Source organism: Dama dama, chromosome 23 (assembly GCF_033118175.1).
Source record: "Dama dama isolate Ldn47 chromosome 23, ASM3311817v1, whole genome shotgun sequence".
Lineage (NCBI taxonomy): Eukaryota > Metazoa > Chordata > Mammalia > Artiodactyla > Cervidae > Dama > Dama dama.
Window position 1 is genome coordinate 26,997,948 of NC_083703.1, and position 25,042 is coordinate 27,022,989.

The 25,042-nt window shown below is 37.4% G+C and overlaps 1 protein-coding gene across 1 annotated transcript in view; it reads left to right on the forward strand.

Annotated features, from left to right (window-relative positions):
• GPR158 (G protein-coupled receptor 158) overlaps nucleotides 1-25,042 on the forward strand; it is a 287,610-nt gene that overhangs the window by 28,083 nt on the left and 234,485 nt on the right. Inside the window, exon 2 of the mRNA XM_061126225.1 lies at nucleotides 3,327-3,432. Within this exon, the coding sequence (XP_060982208.1) occupies nucleotides 3,327-3,432 (106 nt within the window). The remainder of the gene's footprint in view (nucleotides 1-3,326; nucleotides 3,433-25,042) is intronic.

Consider the following 25,042-nt stretch of genomic DNA (forward strand, 5'->3'; position numbering starts at 1 on the left):
AAACCTTTCTTAAAGAAGGGCCTATAAATCGAGACCTTCACTGGTGCAATGCCAGACAGGACCAAATAAGTAGACTATTACACAAATTTTTTAGCTCCATGAGAGATGAAGAAGGCCTGAATGAGGCAGGAGTAGCAGAAATGGAGGGAAAGGGTCAAGGTACCCGAAGGGAGTAGAATTTAAGGAACTTGACAAATTGTTTTGATTTGGGGGGTGAGTTTCACAACAAACAAGTTACCTACCAGGTAACTTTAAGGACGTAAGCCCATCCACGGACAGAGAACTTTAGGTAAATTCCAAACCTGGTTGGCGGATGAACCTTGTTTTGGCCTTGAGGCCTTTTGGAAGTCAAAGGAACAAGGGGAGAAAAATGCTAGTCTGCGGGTCAGTTAAGCACCCAAAGATTTGGGGAACGTTACCTGCTATATTTTCCATTCTCTGGAGCCCACTTACCAGGCTCTTTTTGGCCCTTGTCTTCCAGTCTGCAGCCCACCAAACACCAGCCCCTTCCGGGCCCTCAGCGCTTCCCAGCGGTGCCGGCTCACCGGATGTGGTAGCAGCACTTCCGCCTCAGAAGAGAGTGCTCAGGGGAGCAGCTTGCAGGCTTGGCGTGGATCTTCCCAGGCCCAAGCCCTGCCAGCGCGCATGCGTGGGGCTGTTAGCTTTTTGAGCGTCTGCCTTGTACTTGGCTGCATGATTTTCGCCACTCGGAGAGCTTTCTTTTCCAATTTAGCCTCGCAGACTTCCACTTACCCTGCAGGAAGTGTCGGTGCCTTCCCGAGGGCTTTGTCGCTCCCTAGGCGCCAAGGCCCAGGTACTAATGAAGATGAGTCAGCATTGATTTCCCAGCTGGTAAGCGCATGGCTCATTACCTTTGGTGGCTTTGCACTGAGCCCTGGGAGCATTCTGAACTGGGTTTCAAGTCTACGGTGACTTTTTGTTTCTGTAGGAATGTGGAATTAAAAAAAAAAAAAATGGCGGAAAACTCTAGCCCTTAAGATACCAGTTTCTTAAACCAAATTTCCCAGGGAAGGGACCAGAGGTAATTGCATCCTTCTGGAATCCCTAATTAGCCCTTGTTCTTAAGCCAGCTCTGGAGGGTTTTGAGATCTTCACTATCTTGCGACTAAAGTGTAGCGGTTACTGGAGGAAAGCTTGTGCAATAGAAATGTATATTTATATTGGTTTGCTACTTACATTCCTCAGCTGTTCAAGAATATCATAGCGGACATAGTTCAGTGGGAAATTTTATGTCGTAGAAGAAGATGACTGGTAACTTAGTGTGTGAATACAAAACTACCCGTAATTATACCTTGAACCAGCGAGTTAGAAATCTTAACTTCAGTGAGGCCTATCCTGACCACCCTTTGAAAAAATCTTGACCTACTCTGTACTCCCATCCATCCCTCTTACCTACTTGAAGGTAGTTTTTCCCCTCCATCTCACTTTATAGTTTGTATTACTAAGTTTAATTTACTTACTTATTATGTGTCTACTCAGTTATGTCCGACTCTTTGCGACCCCATGTACTGTAGCCCATCTGGCTCCTCTACTCATGAAATTTTCCAAGGAAGAATACTTATTTATTATAACCGTGGTTTATTTGTCTGGCTAGAGTTAAACTCCATGAAGGCAGGAACTTTTTTTTTTTTTTTCAGCTTACTAATGTCAGAGGCCAAGAATAATTTTGGCCCATAGTAGATGCTTGATAAGTAATTTATTAAATGAATGAAAAGCTGAATATGTTATTTTCAAAAGACCTAAGTAGAGCCTGGAGTGGGCTTGCCTGATTGGCATGAATATGTGGAGCACAGTTTTATGTGAAGTCCTGATTGGTGAAGACAGCAAGTCAACCAGTGTTTATAGAATGCCTGTTGTACCCCCAAGTGTTAACTTTCCACATTCCCCAGAATTTAGCATCCATTCTCTATGAAATATTCCAATACTTTTTTTTTTTATTCCGATACTTTTAAAGACATTTTAAACCTTTGGGGTTTCTTGGGAGAGACCGTGGCATCTCTTATCTTGATATGTATATATACCAGACAATAAATATGTATTGAAAGAGCAAATGGTTTTAAGGCATTAGGAGAAGAGAAAGGCTACCCACTGCAGTATTCTGGCCTGGAGAATTCCATGAACTGTGTAGTTCATGGGGTTGCAAAGAGTCAGACTCGACTGAGCGACTCACTTTCATGGCTTGGAAATTTAGCTCTTTATTGCATAAATAGTATTTGTTTTATGGGATTATAGTCCACAGCGGTAGTATTTTGCAAACTAGGGCTATTTCTCTGAAGTTTTTTATGATAAACGTTTGCATCTTCCTTTGAGTGATCCTCTGAAAAATGAACTTACATATATTCTGGGTTGTCTGGATAACTAAATGCCGATATCAGGTTTTGGTGTGCCTCTTTGTTTTTAAGCATGGTAGCACTAGGTAGTGTAGTACATACTTTTTCACAGGTTAATATGAAAAGAATGGAAACAGCCTTAAAAAGTAAATGATTTATTCACTCTAGATGAAGCCCAAAAGACATTAACCCACTCTGTCAGAAAATTTCACAGTAGTTTAAAAGGAGAAAAGAGATGAGAAAAATGAGTCATGACATGTTGTATTAGGCTTCCTGAATTAGCTGTTGTACCATATTCCTTTTCTGAGAGGTGCTTTAGTTTGGCACAATGTAATCATTAATGTTTTTAAATTAATATTTTAGATTTAAAAATTGTTGGCTGTATATCTTTTACATTTGTTTTGTTATTTTATGTGTGTGTTTTGTAGCTAGAAGAACTATAATACAAGGAATTTGAGGAAAGAGATGCTTTCTTTCTGATCCTATCTTCCCCTCTTAACTCATTCCCTCTTCCTCCCTTGCCCCAAACTTCCCATCCCTGGCCCTGCATTGGGAAGTAGGAGTAGAAAGAAATGACAGAAGGGCTTTTGAAAAAATGTGCTTTGACAAAAGAGGTTTTGGGAGCAAGTATTATTTCAGAGTCAGCTTTGCTTCCATGTCCACAGTAATTCTGTCTGGAGTTCAGCCAATCAACAAATACTATTGAACAGTTACTGTGTGCCAGGCATTATACAGGGAGCTGAAACAGAGAACAGTACAGAGCCCGCCTTCGGTGCTTACACAAAACGAATAACTTGCTGTTTCTGTTCTTTTGTCCCTACCTACACTGGCACACTTTAGATGAGTATGAGTAGGCAATTTGGAGAATTTTAGTGCATTCTTGTGCCGATTTGTCTGATTTTTAGGTTAGAACACAGAATTAGAAATTGTAAAAGCTCAGATTAATTTGTTCTTTTTGTCTTTCTCTATTTTAAGGGGTGTCATGAAAGTAGACATAAATCTTCAGAAGGTGGACATTGACCAATGTTCAAGTGATGGCTGGTTTTCAGGAACTCACAAATGTCACCTTAATAATTCAGAGGTAAGAAAATGGAGATTAAGTTCTCTGAAATCTCAGAAATATATTACTTCTGAGTAGATTGTATTTGTGTGTGTAAGTGAACAAGACGTATCTTACTGGGGAAAAAGATATGTTATGCAGGCCTGACTGTTGCCAAATGAACTGAAAGAGGAGTAGCAAATGAAATTTGTGCAGAATAACTATTCATTTGGGGACTAAGAGAAGGCTGAAACTAAAATTATGTCTGAAGTTTGGCTTTAGTCAAAGTCTGACCCTATTGTTCAAAATGAGCTGGAAATTAAAATAGCCATGAAGTGAGAAACCATCCCAATAGGGGTCAACCAAATTATGCACATTTTATGGAATGTGATGCTTTTTGAAACATTGATGCTATTTGTTCAGACACCCTGCCATCTGTCAGAAAAGCAAATAGAGAAAGTACAGCTAGGAGATATTGAGAAGAAGGAGAAAACTGTTCGCAGGAAACTGGAAAGGAGATGTGTGTATTTGGTGTGTTTTTTGCAATGTTCAATTCCTGTCCCTACTTAATTTCATGGAACTCCAGTTGGCAAGGAACAGGCAGAGAAATCATACGTCTGGAAATAAGACTGCCACTTGTCTTCTTTAAAAAAATTTTTTTTAATTGAATGAAAGAGTCTTTAAATTCTGTGGTGCTTTACAATTGTCAAGTTTAACACAGTTGATTTCATATAATCCCATAATAACCCTTTTTCCCTCTACCCCCATATTGCCACTCCCCTCATTCCCTCTCCTCACTGGTAATCACTAGTTTGTTCTCTGAATCTGTGAGTTTGCTGCTGCTGCTTCTTCTTCGTCTTCTTCTTTTTTTTTTTTTTTTTTACTATAATCACTAGTTTGTTGTATTTTTTAGATTCTACATTTAAGTAATGTAGAGTATTTGTCTTTCTGTCTGACTTACTACACTTAGCATAATGCCCTCCAAGTCCATCCACGTTGCTGCGGATGGCAACGTTTCATTCTTTTTATGGCTGAGTAGTATTCCATTGTGTGTTTGGGTGCACTCAGTCACTTCAGTCGTATCCTACTCATTGCAACCCCGTGGACTGTAGCCCCCCAGGCTCCTCTGTCCATGGGATTCTCCAGGCAAGAATACTGCAGTGGGTTGCCATGCCCTCCTCCAGGGGATTCTTTACTGCTTGAGCCATTGAGGAAGCCTCTATATACATATATAATGTATGCCACATCATCTTTGTCCATTCATTTGTGGATGGACACTCAGGTTGTTTCTTTATCTTGGTGATTGTAAATAATGCTGCTATGAGTATTTGGGTGCTTGTGTCCTTTTGAGTTAGTATCAACTGATGTTCTGTAATTCCAGAGGTGACATGTGATGACATCCTCATTTCATTTTTAGTAATCTTATTTCTCAAGTCCCCAACTGCTCTAAAACAAATGTACACTAAGATTCCTGACCTTAAGTACTTCAGTTGTCTCTACTTTGAGTCCCTGAATTTATGAGGAAAGTCAGCATGATTTACTTAAAACAGGGGATATTCCTATAAATGTAGTAATCTACATCTTCAGTTTGAATTTTTGCCACATTTCCCTGTAGCCCACCATGACCCAAATAATCTTCCACAGTTCCGCACATCCCCCCTACATTCCACACACACCTTCACCTGCCCACCGCAATATCCCTCAACCCTCTCACCCCCTAATCTCCCTGATAAGTCACTTTAGTCGTGTCCGACTCTGTGCGACCCTATAGACGGCAGCCCACCAGGCTCCCCCGTCCCTGGGATTCTCCAGGCAAGAACACTGGAGTGGGTTGCCATTTCCTTCTCCAATCCTAATCTCCCTAGGAACCCGCATAGTCCCCTATGTCTCTCTAAGCCCATCACATATTCCCACTATGTTCCTGTGACCCCCACTTCCTCAGTAACCCACACACCCCGACTCCCACATCTTGATATACTTCCACATAGCCCACCCTCCACCCCACCCTTATTGCCTTTGTCCCCTTCTTCCCAGTTGGTACCCTATTATGTAAATGAAGTATTTCTGTCTTGTCAAGTCACAGAGGTCAAGATCCTCTTTTCACCTCTGCTCACTATTTTTCGTATGGATTTAAACTTTTCTGAGTTCCCACTTCCCTTTAGATGGTTCTGGCATTTCTAAACATATGAATTTCAGTCAGTGATTTGGTAAATATCTTTAGCCTGATTATTGTCTCCATGCCAGTGGCATAGAGCTTCATAACTTTGTCTTTTAGCAAGGGTGGAATTTTTTTCTACATGAGTGTCAGATTGTGAATATTGATCTGTATGTGCTCATTTCTGTATAGCCTTGTTTCAGTGGTGTTCCTGGGTGGTTCAATAAACAGTCTGTCCAGAAACAAGGAGATATTTGCTTATCAGTCTGTTACAGTTGTTGCTTGCCTCTAATAATCTTGGTGTAGTTTTCTTTTTCCTTATAGCACATCTGTTTATTTGACTGGGTGGTCTTATTGGATGGCTTTTTAGAAGATTGATTTATTTTCATTACATCAGGCTTATCAATTTTCTGTGGGTTGTGTCTTTTTAAAGCTGTCAAATAAACTAAATTATTTCAAGATAAAATATAATCCTCTGTTCTGGTAAACAGAGATTAGGGTGAAATATGTAACTTTTGGCTTTATATATGGGAGCTTTGAATTTATTCAGTTCCTATAGGAAAAAATGAAAAGCTCACCCTGTAAGACAACCAACAGTTCAGTGAATCTCATTTGACAATGTTGTACAAAGGTTCAGTGATCAAAAAAATAACATCAACAAACATTGAATCTACAAAGTGCCTGTTTGACTTAAACTCTGGATCCCTTGACCCCCTCACTTGTCGAGGTCCTAGTGTTGGGAGTAGGAGATCTTGGTGTCCTAGGTTGGCAGTCCCTGGTGCATAGTCTGATGGACACAGGGCTGGACTGGAACTCTTCACATCTTTTTGTGGAGCTTCTGTCAGGTTCTGGAGTTGGTGCTGGTCACTCTCGGCACTACTGCTGGTCTATACCACATTCTCAGACTCAGGAGTAACGATAGTCTTTCAATTCCTTCTGTGTAGTGATGTGAATTGGAGACTAGGAACTGGCTTCTACTGATCTTTTTACTGCGTGGTAAAATCGAAACAAAGCTCTTGTTCAGGGTGTTTTTCATCTCCTCTGGCTGCCTTCCGTTCCTTGCCACAAATCTGTTACAGACCCCCAAGGATCATTGCGTAAACTGACTTGTTTTGGGACATTCTTAACATGATTGGTATTTGTAAGAGGTATGGGTCCGTCTGGGCTGCCCAGGTGACTCAATGGTAAAGAACTTGCCTGCCAATGCAGGAGACATGAGATGTGGGTTTGATTCCTGGGTCAGGAGGATCCCCTGCAGAAGGAAATGGTAACCCACTCCAGTATTTTTGTCTGGGAAATCCCATGGACAGAGGATCCTGGTGGGCTACAGTCCATGGGGTCACAAAGAGTTGGACATGACTTTAATGACTAAACATAAAACAGGGGCCTGTCTATGAAAATCCACATCATTAGAAACAGAGACTTAAATCATGTTTTCTGGGGATTTTATTTTTACCAATGTTTAACATTCTTCTCTTGTAAATATGACAGGGAGTAACAAATTTCTAAGTTGTAATTGAGGCAAGCTTTTCACTTAAAAATTTTTTTTTTCCAGCGTGTTGACTTTTCAGCCTCTGAGGTATCTTAAACTAGATACAGAGTCTGATATTGGGAACAAATAAGTAGTATGTAACCAGTGAAAGAAGCTTCAAGAGCATTTTAGAAAGGCATGGGATGGTTTGTGAGGAAAATGATTTCTCAACAAGTTTGGGTTGTTACCAAGTTTAGGGGGCCAATAAGTGCTTTTTGAAGGGCATAGTAAAATGAGATCTCAGTTGACACTGTGAGTTGAACCAGATTCCAGGATTATTTTGGCCATTTTTATAACTGATCCATATCACTGCTACCTGGACTCGATCAAGTTTCCTGTGGCCATTTAAATAATTCTTGACCTATTTCATATCATTGTTTCATTTGGGTACACAGAGTCCTCTCCTACAGAATAGTTTATTAAAAACATTCACCTAAATTGCTATTTTTGTTTTAAAGGTTTTCTTTTGCTTGTTTCCTTTAGAAGATTTTTTAAAATCACTATTTGAAGTACAGAACTGTGACCTTGAAACTTTTTTATTATATTCTATTAGTAAAAATGCTTTAAGCATTCACAAATAGTATTTGTATGTTTTTTAATCTGTAGAGTATATGCATCTTTTGTAATATATTTTGTATGTTATAAGAAAACTTAATTGGGTTGAAGAAACATTGTTTTAATGTAGATTATATTTTATAATAATAAATATTGTTATTAGTCATTCAGTTGTGTCTGACTCTTTGTGACCCCATGGACTGTAGCCCACCAGGCTCCTCTGTCCACGGGGATTCTCTGGGCAAGAAGACTGGAGTGGGTTGCCATTTCCTTCTCCAAATATATCTGGTTACAAGTTTTGAAAAATTTTCAGTGATAGTGTTGTGATTTATTATGCTTCACCATTTAAAATTTTAAAAGTCTTAGCTTAATACTTAGCAGTGCAATGATTCAGAGGTCTCTAAGTTCAGTTTATTTTTATACTTAGTTTTAATGTCTGTCATAGTTGAAAATATGCCTCAGAAGGATATGTCAGTCCACACTGAAGAAATAAATTGTTGACTGTATTTGCTAAATAACAGTGTTCATTTTTCAGTTTCCAATTTTGCAAAGGTTTTTTTCAGAAATACAGCTAGCAGTTTTTCATTTTACCTGATGTCAATTGGTCCCTGAAAACTAATTGGAAAGCTTGGCATTTTAATATTTTAAAAGAATAGGTTAAAAATCCACTCAGACTTTCATGGGGAATATTTTCAAATAGATTAGGAAATTTTATTTCCAAGTTTAAACTGTATGGCTATATGAGTATTTATAGTTTTTGACAACAAAAACCACATAACACTGAAAACATTTCCAAATCCATTTTCAAAATGCTCACTTCAAAAGGCTTTCTCACGGATTATTAAAATGTCACATTTACTTTGAAGGAAGAGCTTATATATTAAAAAAAAAAAATACCTGCTGCATACACCCTGCTGACATCCACTTGTCATCATTGAGCAGGACAGCAAATTTAGAACACTTGCCTTTTTTTTGTAAAGAGCGATGAATAACTAATCTTCGAGTTCAGAAATAAGTAGTTCACTTTGAGATAATCAGAAAATCTTTGTGTGGGAAAAGTGTTTCCAGGTCACATACCATCTTATTGATATTATGAAGAATTGTAAATATTTTGCAATTTAAAATAATATACTCTGTAAATCCCCTTGGATGGTCAAATACAAAAGGTAATACTTTCTTTAGAAAAGTTCTGCATTATGAGTATTATCATTTACCTGTCTCTAGAACTGTCCTGTTCAATATGATAGCCACAAGCTTCATATGCCTATATTGAAAATCAGCTAAACAAAATTAAGAATTCATGTCCTTGGCCTTATTATCCTGATTTGAAAAATAAAATAACCACCTGCAACTAATGGACACTGGACAGTGTAGTGGACAAGCCAGGCTTTTGAATATGGCCTACTTACAGTGCAGTCAAACCACACAAATTATTGAAACCTTTCAAAGCCCTGAATTTCCTTATATGGGTGAATCATTTTCCTTAACTTCACTAAGGGACATTTAAGGACAAATTTGAAATGAATTTTGGCTAATGTAATCAGCCTTATGATCTGCTGTATTAATGGAACTGAAAATTAATAACGAGAAATCAACCAACTATTTTTAATGCCATTATTTTACACTGAAAACTGTAAAAAGTCTTCCAGTAAATGGAAAAAAGTAAATGCTGATAATCTTCTAGATATTTACATTTCCATTGTGTTTGTAGTACCAATTCTGTTTCCTCTGATTACCAATACAAAGTGTGATGATGTGAAATCCCACTCTTCTTGTATGTAGGGTAGTGATCAGCTGTTCACTGGTGCCCAGCACAGTGCCTGGCACATTTATTGAATTAATAGAGGCTGCCCACTCTGTGCGTAGATGGCCTCCTTATAATATAGAGTTACTGCTTTTGATTTCTCCCCATGGAATTGCTCAAAATAAAGTTAAACTTTTTTTCTTCATAACAAACACACAGATATTTGAAGACTGATGTCAGTATGCTTCTCAGTCTTTCTTTTAGGCTAGATGTCTTCTGATTCAGACAAGTATGGGTGTTTTACTAGGCTTAATCAAAAGAGGCCATACCACTTCTGTATAAGTCCCCATTTCTTTTTGAAGTTGTTTGAAGACCTAACTTGTTTGATTTTGTTATATAGTCCTTTCTAAAATTAATAGAAAACTGTTTATATTTTCAGAGTTTTCCCTGTACTCCTGAGAGTTATTTGGACTAGATATTCTGTATTGTTCCAAAACTAGGGCTAGGAAATATTATTTCAAAATAACTGTACTGAGATGCTTAACAAGTCAGTTAAAGGAAAACTGGGTCTCTCTCTTTTTTATCTTATTTTTAACTTTTTACTTTATCTTGGAGTATAGTTGATTAACAATATTGTGTTAGTTTCAGGTCTACAGCAAAGTGATTCAGTTATACGTATACATGTATCTATCTTTTTTCAAATTCTTGTTCAGAGTTGGCTCTCTTGTTCAGAGAAAGATGTTTCCAACAACAGAGCAAGGATTCACCAGTGGCTATTGCCATCTTGTGGCTAGGGGAAAGTGGGGGCAGAGAGAGGGAAGGAGGGAGGAATTTTGCAGGGCTCATAAAAATTTCATGCACCATTAGCTATGTAGTTGAAGTAGGTGCCTCTTAAGTATCTTTGCAGCCCTAAGATTTTATATGTCTGGTATACTGTAAAGGAAACCACTAAAAGGTATTTCCATCCAAAAGCAAAGCCCTGCCTACCCTTGCATTGGAAATACCTGGAATTCTCACACTGCATGTGATCGTGCCTGCCAAACTCCAGATTTTCTTATTTTTCTCTGTCATAATAATAAAGCAAATGGTTGTTCATTATTGTCACCTTCATTCAAGCTAGCTTATGGGATTTGATTTCTACTTACTCATTAAGCACTTTGGTAATGGTTATGCAGGACTAATACATTCCGATTGAAGTGAGAAGGGAAAATCAAATCTTGTTTAGTTGACTTTAGGTTGTGAATCTGGAATAATGTGAGCCAGAAACGAGGCATAAGAGGAGTATAATTATTTTTTCCTCTAAGTTGCTTCTTTTTCTTATGAAGGAATCAGATACCAGGTACCATAGAGTGGAAGATAAATCCATTTTTCCACTGTGATAAGGTCATGATATTCAGTATCTGCTTCTGAATAATCCTCCTTAGTATACATTCCATGTCACTCAATTGCATTACCAGCCTTCTTGAACTTGTTGATCTAATGTTGGGACCTTTGAAGTATCTGCTTTAGAATTTACAAAGAGGGAGCACATCCCGTCTATTTAAGGTGAACAGACTCTTTCTCTTGATCTATCTCTTTATCTGTCTGCTTAATCTATAAAACCATTACATCCTGATTTATAGCTTTCTACTTTATCAACTTTATGGACTACCTAAAATTAAAAAAAAAAAAACCTGTTAACAGGATCTTATAAGATCTCTTATGAATAGTGTAGGTAAAGGCATTTTTCATAATATCTGCTAGTAATTAAATTTTCTTCAGCCCAGGTCTGAAGAGTCTATTTTGACACCAGAAGTGAAGCATCCCTTTGATACAAGTTTGTTTTTCGATCTTTGTGTAAGAAGATAATTATTTAAAAATTAAGACATCCATTTCATATTTACTTATTCTGTGAGTTGCCTATTACTGTTATTCCTGTTTTCTAGATGAGAAAATTAAGACTTAGAGTGGTTTAAGTAACTTGACTAGGATCATAAAACTAGTAAGTGTTATTGTAGAAAGTTAAACTCTAGGAAGGTACTATGGGTGACATATGGTGGTTTGGAAAGAGAATCACTGAGTGGTAATGGCCCATGGGCTGATACTGTTAGTCTTGTGGTGGTACCCATGGGGGTTCAGCCAAGAGACATGGTAGAATTTGCATAACATTGATTAGAAGTATACCAATCAAGAAGAAGTGATCTAGCTCTCAGGTGGCCAAAACTGATTTCTGAGAGGGTATGGAAAGCTCACATGGAAATTCGGATTAGGATCCATGCACAAGGCCTTCCATCTTGTAGGTGTGTGAGTGGCAGCACCATAAGTTTCTTTCCAGTGGTGCTATTCTTGTTTCAATGTATGGCAGTGACTTGTGATGGTAGGAATGTCCAGTTTGAAATTAAACTCACGGGATAAATCCATCTCCATAGATATAGATATAAAGGGTTTCCCTGGTGGCTCAGACGGTAAAGAGTCTGCCTGCAATGTGAGAGACCTGGGTTCGATCCCTGGGTTGGAAAGATCCCCTGGAAAAGGAAATGGCAACCCACTCCAGTATTCTAACCTGGAAAATTCCATGGACAGAGGAGCCTGCCAGGCTACAGTCCATGGGGTCGCAAAGAGTTGGACACGACTGAGTGATATAAGTTGGCAAAGACTGCACACATTGTCTGGACATCAATTAAGAGGGCAGATGTGAAGGAAAGGGACCTTCTTCTTCCTAGCAGGGAATCAGAATACCAGTCAGAATGTAGAAATGAAACAAATGTGAATATGAAGGATTGCAACTCACTGGGTACTGGGATGCCAAGGAGATCATTATATATAAGTAAACTCTACTGGTGAAGATAAACACTTAAAATACTCCCAGAGTTCTCTATGATCAGAGGTTAGAGTGGGGTTGAGCTTAAAGGTAGGCACATATGTATGCAGCATATGCAGCTTGGCTAGAATAGGCTGGGGCAAGGAGATTGTCTTACATACGGCAATAGATATAAGCTCAAAGGACTAGATTTCTTGATCTTTTCAATGCAGTGAGAGAACATCTGATGAAATATGAAGTTACTGAACAGATTTGGAGTATGTAGCTAAATTTATAATGAGTCAATCAGAGGAAAAAATATCTCAACCTATTAAACCTTTGCTTTTGTCATTTCCAGTAGCAGAAAAATTGCTACTTGTCCAATTCTAGATATGAGAGGCAATCAGAATATACAGTGAGTGCCGGGGGGGGGGGGTACTTTTTAGGGGTTAAATATAGCTTTGCATCATTAGCTTATGAGGAAAAAAATCCCATCATGACAGCAAATCAGATCTAATCTGGCACTCCCTGTGCTACAATTATATAAAATATGGTAGAAACTTGTCAAAGCTTTCAGTGAGAAATGAGGCTACTGATGCCTGGCAGCCCCCTTTTTTGAGCACAGTGAAGAATCATGTTGCTTAGCTACAGTCTTTGGTTGATTTAGAAAGCTTTAACTGACTTATTATACAAGAGTTAAACTCTCTTTCTTGATTTTTTTTTTTTTCTAAAAGAAAAAAATCTTTGTTACCTTTTTCTTTTGGGGTGTCTTTACCAAGTCACTTATGTTTATTCACCCAGGACAAGTTTTGATTTAGCATTGTTTTCCCAAACCCAGGGTTTATAGATTGCAAGAGAACAAGTGGGTGGTTGATACAAGCAGAACATAAAGTATTGAAATAGCTTAAATGCTTTTGCTGGCAAAGTAATGTGCAAGTGTCTATTGAAATTTTTTTTTGGGGTCATTTGAAACTATTGTGTTTTCCCTTCTCTTTCAGTTTATTCATAGTTTGAGTTGCAGTTATCTTTATAATGCACAAGAATGTATAACATTTAATTATATTTTTGAATTTCAAAATGTAAACTGACTTACAGGTGTATGGAAAAATACAGGCAGCAGTGAATGAAACTGATGAAGCAGTAAGTGTGGGGGCTGGAGTTGGAACCAAAACACTGTGAAAACAGAAGGATTAAGGAAAAAACAAAGAAGAACTGTCAATGGAGAGGTTTGCGTCAGTTATTTGTTGAAGAAGTAGAAAAGTGTGTAAAGGAGGAAATGTCAGATGTGTCAGAGACCATTTCAATGGGATAAAAATACTCAAGGACTCTTAAGTCTAGAAAGGAATATTTTTTATACTGTTCTAAATATGTAGATATCCACTTTATTTTTATAGCTCTTCAGGAAAGAGCGTTGACCCTTAGCAATGCTTTCTAACATCTTACCATAATTATTGTAATGAAGTAGAGCTGTGTCCTAATCTTAATGATGTAACTATTCAGTAGATTTTACTATTGACTTGTCTGTATAATCTGTTTTATACTTGCAGAGGCAGTTTTTTTCATCCTTACAGTTCCATGATTACCTGGAGGAAAGTCTATAGAGTTGATTCTGTATTTACATTCAATAATAGGGTGTTCGTTTATTGTCTCTATAGTCTTGAAAGTGAAAGTGCTAGTTGCTCAGTCATGTCTGACTCTTTGCAACCCCATTGATTGTAGCCCACCAGGCTCCTCTGTCCATGGAATTTTCCAGGCAAGAATACTGAAGTGGGTAGCCATTCCCTTCTCCAGGGGATTTTTCCCACCCAGGGATAGAACCCAGGTCTCCTTCATTGCAGGCAGATTCTTTAACTGTCTGCACCACCAGGGAAGCCCATTCTAATTCTAATTCTATTGAAGCCCAGATTTCATAGACTTAGAAGCTAAACCACTTGGTTTATGAACTTTGTTTTTATGGTCGTCTGCAAATCACCTTCATTTGCTACCTTTTAAAATATGTTTGTGTAATATCATCATTTTCAAAGTGTGGAAATGGAACCCCTCAAGTGGGGAGCCGTTGGGATCCTCAAGACCCTGTTAAGGAAGTGTGAAGTTAAATCTTTACATAATAATTTTCATAATAACATGATTTGCCTTTTGAACTCTTATTTGTCTTATGGGTATACTGAGGATTCATAAGATATGATGTAGAGACAGATTAAATGCAGAAAGAAATATGACAATCTGGTTGTCTTCTAATAAGCCAGACTTTTAAGGAGATTTGCAGAAATGTAAAACAATGATACTCTTCTTGCCAAGTTTTTTTTAATTTTTGGAAGACATTGTTATTTTTCATAAACACATTTGTTAGCATGTTATGAAATTATTTTTAAATGAATTTACAAATATTTAAAAATTTTCTTCATTTAGTATTTAAGATGGTAAATATCAACTGATATAACCAGCATAAATAAAAGCTCTTTGATATTCTCAACAATTTTCAGGAGTGAAACGGGTCCCAAGATCAAAAAGTTTGAGGGATCTAATTTAGCACATTTTTCAGCTCCTGCATGATTCTGACCTTGACTCCACTTCTGGTTTCTATGCTTTCTCTTTCTACGTTTGATGATTCTACCTACTATTTCTCACTTTGGCCACCTGACAGTTTCTGCATATCCTTGGAGTTCTAGGTTTTGCTCCTTTGTGACCCCCTTGGCAACTTGTTCCCACTTCAGGCAGAGCAAGTTGTCTTCTATATATCACTATAAGGCTTCCCTGGTGGCTCAGATAGTAAAGAATCTGCCTGCAACGTGGGAGATCTTAGTTTGATCCCTGAGTTGGGAAGATTCCCTGGAGAAGGGAATGGCAGTCCACTCCCGTATTTTTGTCTGGAGGATTCCATGGACTGAGAAGCCTGGCAGGTTACTGGCTGAGGGGTCACCATGGGGTCACAAGCAGTCAGACACAATTGAGCAACTAACATTGATAGTACGTTGTACATATTTTTGTTTTAATACCTACAATTCTGTGTTAAAATGACTTGATTACTCCTGAATTATAATTGCTACTTTTATCAAATGCCTGCCCTATTATTGTGTCCTATATATATGTGTGTATACATATATATGTATATATAAAGGTGAATTTAATCCTCAAAACAGTCTTAGAAAATACCTGTTATTATTCCAGTTTTACAGATGAGGAAATGGAGACTCAGCTACTTAAAAAAAAATAAATTACATCTTAATTAAGAATTTGAACTGATCAGTTGCTGATGAAATTTATGAGCCTTTGAGACGACGGCTGTGGCCTTCTCATACATGTTATTGGTATGTCTGCTCCTGTAGTTTAAGTTCATGTATAGTATCATTCTTTACCATCTGAGCCACCAGGGATATTTATTTTTTTAGAGTATCTCTTATGGTAATTTTTCATCACTGTGTTACACCCATAAGATTTAGATTAGTTCTATCATGACTTGGCAGGTAGTCCATCTTCTTTAGGAACAGAAGATTCTAGGTACAGCCTGATTACTCAAGATATTCTTTCTAGTATCTGAAAACCTTTTTGGGTTTTGTAGGTCTAACTTTAATTTGTTTTACATTTTACTTCATTTATTTCATTTACTCATTGCAAGCACTTCTAATTAAAAATGAATAAGGGTTCAATTAAAATGGATGGTTTTAATTCTTAATAGAGAACTTCTATTTTCACAAATACTATAATCAGCTACTATTATTTTTAGAATCAAAGACTCTGTACATGCCACAATGACTTAGTTATGTGCTTTAGTTTCTATTGTTTTTCATTTATGATAGATGCATTTTATAAAAAGGGTATAAAGAATTCAGAGTAGGTGGTTCAACAAATTGGCTAGTGATTATTCTCAATTCACTATTGTCAAGTATTTTTGTCACTTATCCAGATTTTACAGAATGAATGAATACATGATGCCTTTAAAAACTACATCTCTTTCTTTTTGACATAAAAATAGAGAGCTTTACAAATACTATTCAGCTAAATCCGTGTAAATCCTCCTTCACAATGAAAGTTAGATTGTTTTCTTGGTAAGTTTTTCAGTCTGTGTAAATGTATAAGTGGAACTTCATCAAATTTTAGCCTTCTTTCTTATCTCTCCCACCCTGTTTCTGTTTTTTATTTGCCTGTCTTTCCTTATTTTATCTCTTCTGTGCTTTCCTTTTTCCTGTCCTATACTCTCCTCCTTTCCCCCTTTCCTATATCTTGTCTTTCTTTTTCTTAAAAAAAAAACCCTTAATTCCTAGAAAGAGAAATGAAAACTAGAAGTTTTAAATTCCAATAAACGTTGGGCTAAGAAATAGCACAACTTTGTCTGAAGCATTCCTAGAGCAGTGGCCACATATCTTTTAAAATATGCTCGTACTTTTAGTGTCTGTTAATTGAGAAAAGCATAAACAATTCAGATAAACATAAACAATAAGATATTCTAATCACTTATTAAAATAGCCTTGTATACGTTTGAAAAATAAGATAGAGATGGTTAAAATATATTTTTAATTTAAATTAGAATGACTACTTGATATGGTCTCCTGAGTTTTTGAGTCTCTTGAGGTGACTTTATGACTCCACAGAGGTATGTGAGTTGCAGGTTCTGTAGTACTTTGATTTGAAAATCAGCCTATTAATAGTATTGCCATACTTGATTGCATAATTGAACATTTTATTTTTATAAAATTCTTCCAAAATTATAAAACAAAATACCTATTTGTTATAATCATGCAAATAATACAAAGGCTAAAAAAAAGAAAACAATTACCTCCTACATTTCCTCCTTTCACCAGCTTCAGATTTCACCCTTTTCCATACCCTTTCCATTATTAGACAGTAGTTTTTTGTCAATTTATTAAGTAAAAAGTATGTACTTATTGTTGCTTCATTTATATTTCCTTAATAACTAATAAGGTTAAATGTATGTGTGTGTATATACATGTAAAGAAGTAATTATGTGAATATAATGAAAATATTACAAAATATGTATATTTCATATATATTGTATATCATATTATATCATATCTGGGGAGTTTGGGTCGTAATAAATATTTTCTGAATATTTCCCAATTATGCTAGCAGACTAAAAATTAATCTGGAAAAAGAGAGTTAAAAATGTTACGTTTCACTAGTAAAATATGAACTGAGTTGTGCTTCTGTTCATTAGTCATATTTTCATTGTCCTTTTATCTGAAGCTAAGAGAGACTTGTGGTTTTTATTGGTAAACCCCCCAAGTTGAATCTTTTCTGTCAGAGGTGGAAGTCAAGAGATAAATGTTTTGTATATTCTTTGTACCAGTTATTAATTTATTTTCTCACTCCAAATCCATCTTTTTTTTTGCTCCACTTTTGTGGTACTGAATCTGAGCCCTCTAACCATTTCCCTTTTGCCATCTGGGACAATATTAAGCTTTTCAGTAGTTGGTATTGGAGAGACACTGCGTGAAGAAGGGATTTATCTTTCTGGTTCCAAATGCTTTTTCCCTGCTCTCATGGTGAGCTGCAGGCAGTGGAATGCAAGGTACCCAGTGTCACATGCATGTTCTCCTGTGAATTTTGGTGGTACTACAGGCAGCTGGAGGGACTTGCTCCCTCAAATGTGTAGATATCCATGCAAGGTCGCCAGAAACGCAAAAAACAAAGAAACATGGTAACACTAAAGAAACACAGTCATTTTCAGTGAGAAACTCCAAAAAAATGGAGAGCTACAAGTTACTTGAAAAATAATTCAAAATATTTATTTTAAGGAAGTTCAGTGAGATTCAAGGGAACACAGATAATTTGATGAGCTCAGGAAAACCATGTGTGAACAAAATGAGAAGTTCATCAGAGGGGTAGAAATCATAATAAAAGAACTAAACAGAAGTTCTGGAGCTGATAAATACAACAAATTAAAGAAAAATGCAATAGAGAGCTTCAACATTAGGCTCAATCACGCAGAACAAAGAAGCTGTGAACTTGAAGACAGATCTCTGGATAATCTCCAGTCATAGGAGAAAAAGGAAAAGGAAGAAAAGGCATGAAGAAAACCCATGTGAATTGTGGGATACCATAAAACAAAGCAACGTTCGCATTATTGATATCCCAGAAAGAGAAGAGAGAGAGAGGGATTGAAAAGTTATTTAAAGAAACAGTGGCTGAACACATCCCAAATCTGGGGAGGATGGCTGTCCAAGGAGATGAAGCTCAAATGTGCCCAAACAGTTTCGACCCAAGGGTGTCCTCACTGAGATGCATGATAATCAAACTCTTCAAAGAATTTTCAAAGCAGCAAGAGAAAAAGGAGCCATCACATGAAGGGGAACTCAGCAGATTTCTCAGCAGAAACCTTGTAGGCCAGGAGAGAGCAGGATGATATGTTCAAAATGGTCAAAAAAACCAACCTGCCAAGCAAGAATACTTTACCCAGAAAAGCTGTCCCTCAGAAATTAAGGAGAGAGAAAGATTTTTCCAAACAAACAAAAGCTGAGGAAGTTTATTACCACTAGACTTGCCTTACAAGAGATGCTAGAGGAAATTTTCAAGCTGAAATGAAAGGGTACTCATTAGTAACATGAAAACATGAGAGTAGAAAAGTTACTAGTAAAGGTAAATATATAGTCAGATTCAAAATACTCTAATGGTGATGTATAAATCACTTTAAATTCTAGCATAAATTAGAAGACATAAGAGTTTTAAAAATAACTATAGCTATAATATTTTGTTAACCAGTACACAGTATGAAATGATGTAAATTGAAACATCAACAATCAAAAATGTGGAATCAGGTAACTACAATGTTTTTTATGCAATTGAATTTATCTTGTTATAAGCTTAAAACAGACTATTATAGCTTCTGTAAGATAATACAAAGTCTCATGGTAATCACAAAGTAAAGGTCTAAAACATAAATGATAAATAAAAAAAAGAATTAAAGCATATCAATACAAAAAATCATCAGTTTATAAGAAAAACAGCAAGAGAGGAAAGTGGAGTTTAGTTCTAGGTGCATCCTCAGTCGTGTCCAACTCTTTGCTACTCTTTGGACTGCAGCCCGCCAGGCTCCTCTGTCCCTCGGCTTTTCCAGGCAAGAATACTGGAGTGGGTTGTCAGTTCCTCCTCCTGGCAGATTCTTTACTGTCTGAGCCACCGGGGAAGCCCAAGAAAACTGTCGAGTTTAGTAATTATAAAACCATACATTTGAGTGATAAGATTGTAGAAAGCATAAAGATTCCATTCTTGATATTTCCAAATAGTTGTCTCAAGCTAACTTAATTAGCACTTAGTTTGCTTTTCTAATGGAAGGATAATGTATGCCTGAATTTACGAGCTTTGGCTATCATGTGTCATTCACTTACAGATCATTATAAAGAACTTTGGTGGCTAAGAACTAAGAAACAAAGGTTTTTTGAAAAGTTTATATTACCAACTGTCCTTTGGTCTTTTGATTTTTGTTTGTAGTATTTATAAAATATTATTTAATGAAACCAAAGCTGCCTATCCATGTTTTGTTTTGTTTCTTTTTTCCGTAGAACCATTCACAGAGATGCCTTGAAAAATGTGTTTTCCTTCATGCTGAAACAAGACAAATTGATTTACAAAACCATCTGAGCCTATATGGCTTCTAAAAATGGGTTTATAATAAAACACTGTATGATGTAGCAGATCCTGAAGATAAGCTTCTTAACTGCTTTAGTTTAAAATTGTATTGTTATTGAAGAATTTTGGTTTGCCTGTTTAAAAAAATGGCTTGTTAAGATTTTCTTTGAAGTTTTTAGCAAAGTCACTGAATCAGGAAGTTCTGAAAAGCTCATAAAAGAAGGAGTTCACTAAATTATAAAATAATAAATAATTCAGAAGTGAAAAAATAAATTCTGCTTCCAGTACTCTTACTGCATTGAAATCATCATGTTGAATTATATACGAGAAAACAAAGAATGTAAAGAAGGGTTGTAGAAAGGGAAACAGATTTTAAAGATTCTGTTTCAGAATACCTTGGTATTCTTGTTAGAGCAAAGTTAAGTATGTGATTGTTTGGGGACTAAAAATGGATTTGAAAGGTTATTGGTATAATGTGTTCGTTTACTGGTTGTTTCTAAAGCTGTTGGCAAATTAACTTTCTCCTCTTTTAAGACTATCCATCTACTAGATACATTGAAAACAACTTTTTCAAGAGAGCTGGCTAATCTGGACACTCAGCCACTTGAATACTTAGCCTTGAAATCAACATAGAAAGTCGTAGGTCTAGTCCTGTTGCGTCTGATTATTGTTTAGTTGCTCAGCTGTGTCTGACTCGTTTGTGACCCTATGGACTATAGCCCGCCAGGCTCCTCTGTCTGTGGGATTTTCCAGGCAAGAATACTGGAGTGAGTTCCTATTCCCTTCTCTAGGGGATCTTCCTGACCCAGGAATCAAACCCACATCTCCTGCATTGGCAGGCAGGTTCTCTACCACTGAACAACCAGCGTTGGCGGAATTGGAAATCATTCAGCACAGGAAGCACAGAGTGGTCACAGATGAGCAGGAGAAGGCGGGCCAGAAGTCCTGTAAGACTGTTCTCAGGAGTCTGAGGCTTCTTCCAAAGGCAGTAGGAAACCAGAAAGCTGTTTTAGGTCAGGGAATGCAGAGATTAGCTTTCTATTTCAGTAGGATCCCTCTGCTATGGAGGCAGGTCAGAGCTGGAAGCGGGCAGGCAGGGAACCTGGGACACTAGTTAGGAAGCCTGGTCTGTGATTCATCACCGCGATGCCACTGACCTGAGCTCAGGGAGTGGCAGCAGGACCTGGAATGTAGACTCAATAGGACTTTGACAGGAGGGAGGAGGAGAGAGAGGGGTCAGGGATAGAAGGCTGGGTTTTGACTGGGTGGTGGTTGTTGTTTCGTGGCTAAGTCATGCCCAACTCTTTTGTGACCCTGTGGATTGTAGCCTTCTAGGCTCCTCTGTCCATGGGATTTCCCAGGTTAGAATACTGGAGTGGGTTGCCATTTCCTTCTCCAGGGGATCTTCCTGACTTGGGGATTGAACCTGCATCTCCTGCATTGTAGTGGGGTTTTTACCACTGAGCCACCTGGGAAGACTGCTGCATCTGATACTTCCTGGAAATTCTTGCTTTATAATGACATCAAGTGTTCTATGGATCTGGAATCCCTGCTCTTCCTGGATACTGTTTTTGTCAGCTTGTCTGGTTATAGAAATTATTTGTATTCATTCTGTCTCCTGCCCTCCAGTCTCTCTCTGTCCCTCTCTCAGTGTCTTTCTCTCTGTTTTTATCTCTCTCTACAAATAGCTCTTGTATTGAGAGCAAAACTAAGTCAGTACTGCTCCCAGTAGATAATTTTAGCAATGATAGTTGAGTTTTGTTTTTGTCTCAGAGTTCATTACAGCTTTCAATATATTTCAATTCAGCTTTATGCATCAAGTCACCAGGTACCTTGTTTGATGGCAGTACTAGAATGACTGTCTTATTTCCTATATTCTGTATTAATTTTGTATTGCTGTATAACAGATTACTACAAAGTTAATTATTACTACAAAGTTAACAACAAAAATTTGTTTTCTCACAAATTTCATAGGTTAAGCTCTAGGTGCAGTCTTACTGGGTCCTCTGTTCAGGGTTTCACCAGGTCTCTAGGTGTCATCTGGGACTGTGTTCTTATTGGGAGCATGGGATCTTCTAAGCTCATTCAAGTTAGCAAAATTTACTTGCATGTGGTTGTAGGAATGATATTCCTCTTTTCTTGCTGGCTGTAAGCCAGAGGTCACTCTCAGCTCTTAGAGGAGCTGAGTGGCTCTCTCACAACACACAGGCTTGCTTCTCCAAACCCAGCAGGATAATCTCTTTTACTTCAAATCTCAGCCCCTTTTGGTAACTCTTGCCTGATTAAGTCAGGCCCATCCAGGATAGTCTCCCTTTGACTCTCTCAGAATTGTGTCAGCAAAATTCTTTTGTTTATGTCATGTAAAGTAACTTAATCATAGAAATAAAATCTGACATATTTACAGACTTACCCATTCTCAAGGGCAGTGGATTACAAAGAATGTGTGCAAAAGGGAATGGGAGTTTTGGGGACCATCTTAGTACAATGACTACTGCATATGCCATTGGTTGAGGATCAAAGTGTGCTGAGGTCTTGGGATATCAGTAAGTGCTGTGACTAAAGGCCTTATGGGTCCACAGCTGCAATAGCCTTGTGTTTACCATCTGCACTCATTGCCAGTAGCCCTTACTGTGAGTACCTTGTGTGTGTGCTCAGTCACTTCATTCATCTCCGACTGTTTTCAACCCTGCAGACTGTAGACCACCTGGCTCCTTTGTCCATGGAATTCTCCAGGCAAGAATACTGGAGTGGATTAGCATGCCCTCCTCCAGGGGATCTTCCTAACCTAGGGATCGAATCTGTGTCTCCTGTATTGCAGGCGGATTCTTTACTGCTGAGCCTTCACGGGAGCCCAATGAGTACCTTAGGTTTTTTTTTTAACACCCTATTTTTAGCAGCTAAGTAAATGTTAAATACCTTTTTAAATTACTGTTGTAACCTGAAAATATTACAAAGTTGTTTAGAAGAAGAAGATGGGTTTTTATTTAGAGATGACATTCAAGAATCTGTTGGAATTCAGTGTGCCTTATGCGTTCCACATGAAGAATCTGATCTTTAAAAGTAGTGTGCTTTAATTGTCATCCTTGGTTGTCCTATTTCATGCCCTAGTTAAACAGAGAGATATGCTCAGCAAATCTGCAGATGAAACAAAGCTAATAGCATTAGTAAATGTATTATAGTTACAGAATTGAGATCCAAAAATATTCTAACAGAATAAAAACAATTGGCTGAAACTAGCAAGATAAATTTTGAAAGAGATAAATGTAAAGCCCTGTATTGCTGTTATCTCTAAATAAAAAAACATTGTCTCAGGTATGGTGGTGAATAGATGGCTTAGCCTACCTTTTAATAAGTATGAAAAAGACTTGTGGATTTTGGTTAACATTGGCATTCCATGTGAGCCAATAGTAATATATGGCCCCCAGAGAAAGCTGATAATTCTACTTAGAAATAAGGGAGGTAGTAATAATGTTCTAGCTTCTAGTCAACAGAGTAAGTAAATACGTCTGCTGCCTTCTTTTTTCCTGTTTATTTATCCAAAATAATTTTGCAAGGTTTAGAAACATTTTGACACCTATTTGTATATTCTTATTTTGTTTATTCTGCTTATTAAATATAAATTACTTTGTATTCATATTTATCATTTGTATTAATGGTTATTTTTGAATGACCTTTAATTTTTGGCAAAATGTGGAAGTTATTTAGGTCCATTTTCACAAGAGTATATCTTCTTACACAGTTAAGCTTGTTCCCCAAGTTTCTTGTCCTTGGATCAAGCATCATCTCCTTTCTTATATGCTTTCTTGTTCTTTGGTATGTGAATGCCTTTCTTCTACAAAATAAGAATGAAATGTAGCTTTACCAGCTGATTCCAAGGCTATGTATTATTAAGAAATAAAAATAGTCCCTTGGAAAGTGTTTCTGTGAGATATTTTTAACTACTAGAGAATTTTACCTGGTGCCTAGAGCCAAATGCCTGACTTAAATGTTCAAAGGCATTTAAGATAAAAGACTTCAAGTAGATTTTTAAACTAGGTGTAAGGAACTGCTCATTCAGGGTTCTAGATCACCCATGCATAAAGTGGGCTTCCCTGGTGCCTCAGACAGTAAAGAGTCTGCTTGCAATGCAGGAGACCTGGGTTAGATCCCTGGGTCAGGAAGATCCCGTGGAGAGGAAAATGGCAACCCACTCCAGTATTCTTGCCTGGAGAATTCCATGGACAGAGGAGCCTGGTGGGCTATAGTCCATGGGGTCGCAAAGAGTCAGACATGACTGAGTGACTCACACTTTCACGTAAAGTAGACATGCATACGTGTGCTCATTCATTTTATTCCTTTATGCATTCCAAATATACTTAATTGCATTATAGGTACTGTAATAATTACTGTATCTTAATTTTTCTGTCTTTAAAATGCTTTAGTAGAGTCAGTGTCCATTGAACCAGAGGCTTCTTTTAGCCTTTAAAAATAGCTGCTAGATTGGCTGACTTCTTCCCTGCCTCCCTCCCTGCCTTTCTTCCTTGTTTTATTATGAAATATACCAGGTGTATAAGGCTTCCCTGATGGCTCAGTGGGAAGATATCCCTTGGAGAAAGAAATGGCAACCAATTCCAGTGTTTTTGCCTGCAAAATCCTGTGGACAGAGGAGCCTGACAGACTACAGTCCATGGGGTCTCAAAGTTGGATGATGACGCTCATGAGTCGGACATGACTTCGTGACTAAACAACAACATTACCATGCATACAAAAGAATGTATATAATGCATATTAATAGGATTGTTAATAACAGTAATAATTATAATAGGATTCATGTAAATACCATTCAGTTTCTAAAATAAATGTTGGAAGCCTCCTGGGAGTTTCTCTTCAAATGCATCTTCCTGTTGCTATCTACCAATGAAAGAACTCTTTTCTTTTTAGAGAATTTAAAAAATCTTTTAAATATCCATTCTTTGCTATTTTTTTCATAGTTTTACTTTACACATATGTATCTCCAAACAGTAACATTTTTATTTTTATTTTTTTAAAAATTTATTTTTTATTTAAGGCTAATTGCTTTATAGAATTCTGTTGTTTTCTGTCAAACCTCAACATGAATCAGGCATAGGTATACATATATCCCCTCCCTTCTGAACTTCCCTCCCATCTCCCTCCCCACCCCACCCCTCCAGGTTGATACAGAGCCCCTGTTTGAGTTTCCTGAGCCATACAGCAAATTCCTGTGGGCTGTCTGTTTTACATATGGTAATGTGAGTTTCCGTGTTACTCTTGTATCTTACCCTCTCCTCCCCTCTCCCCATGTCC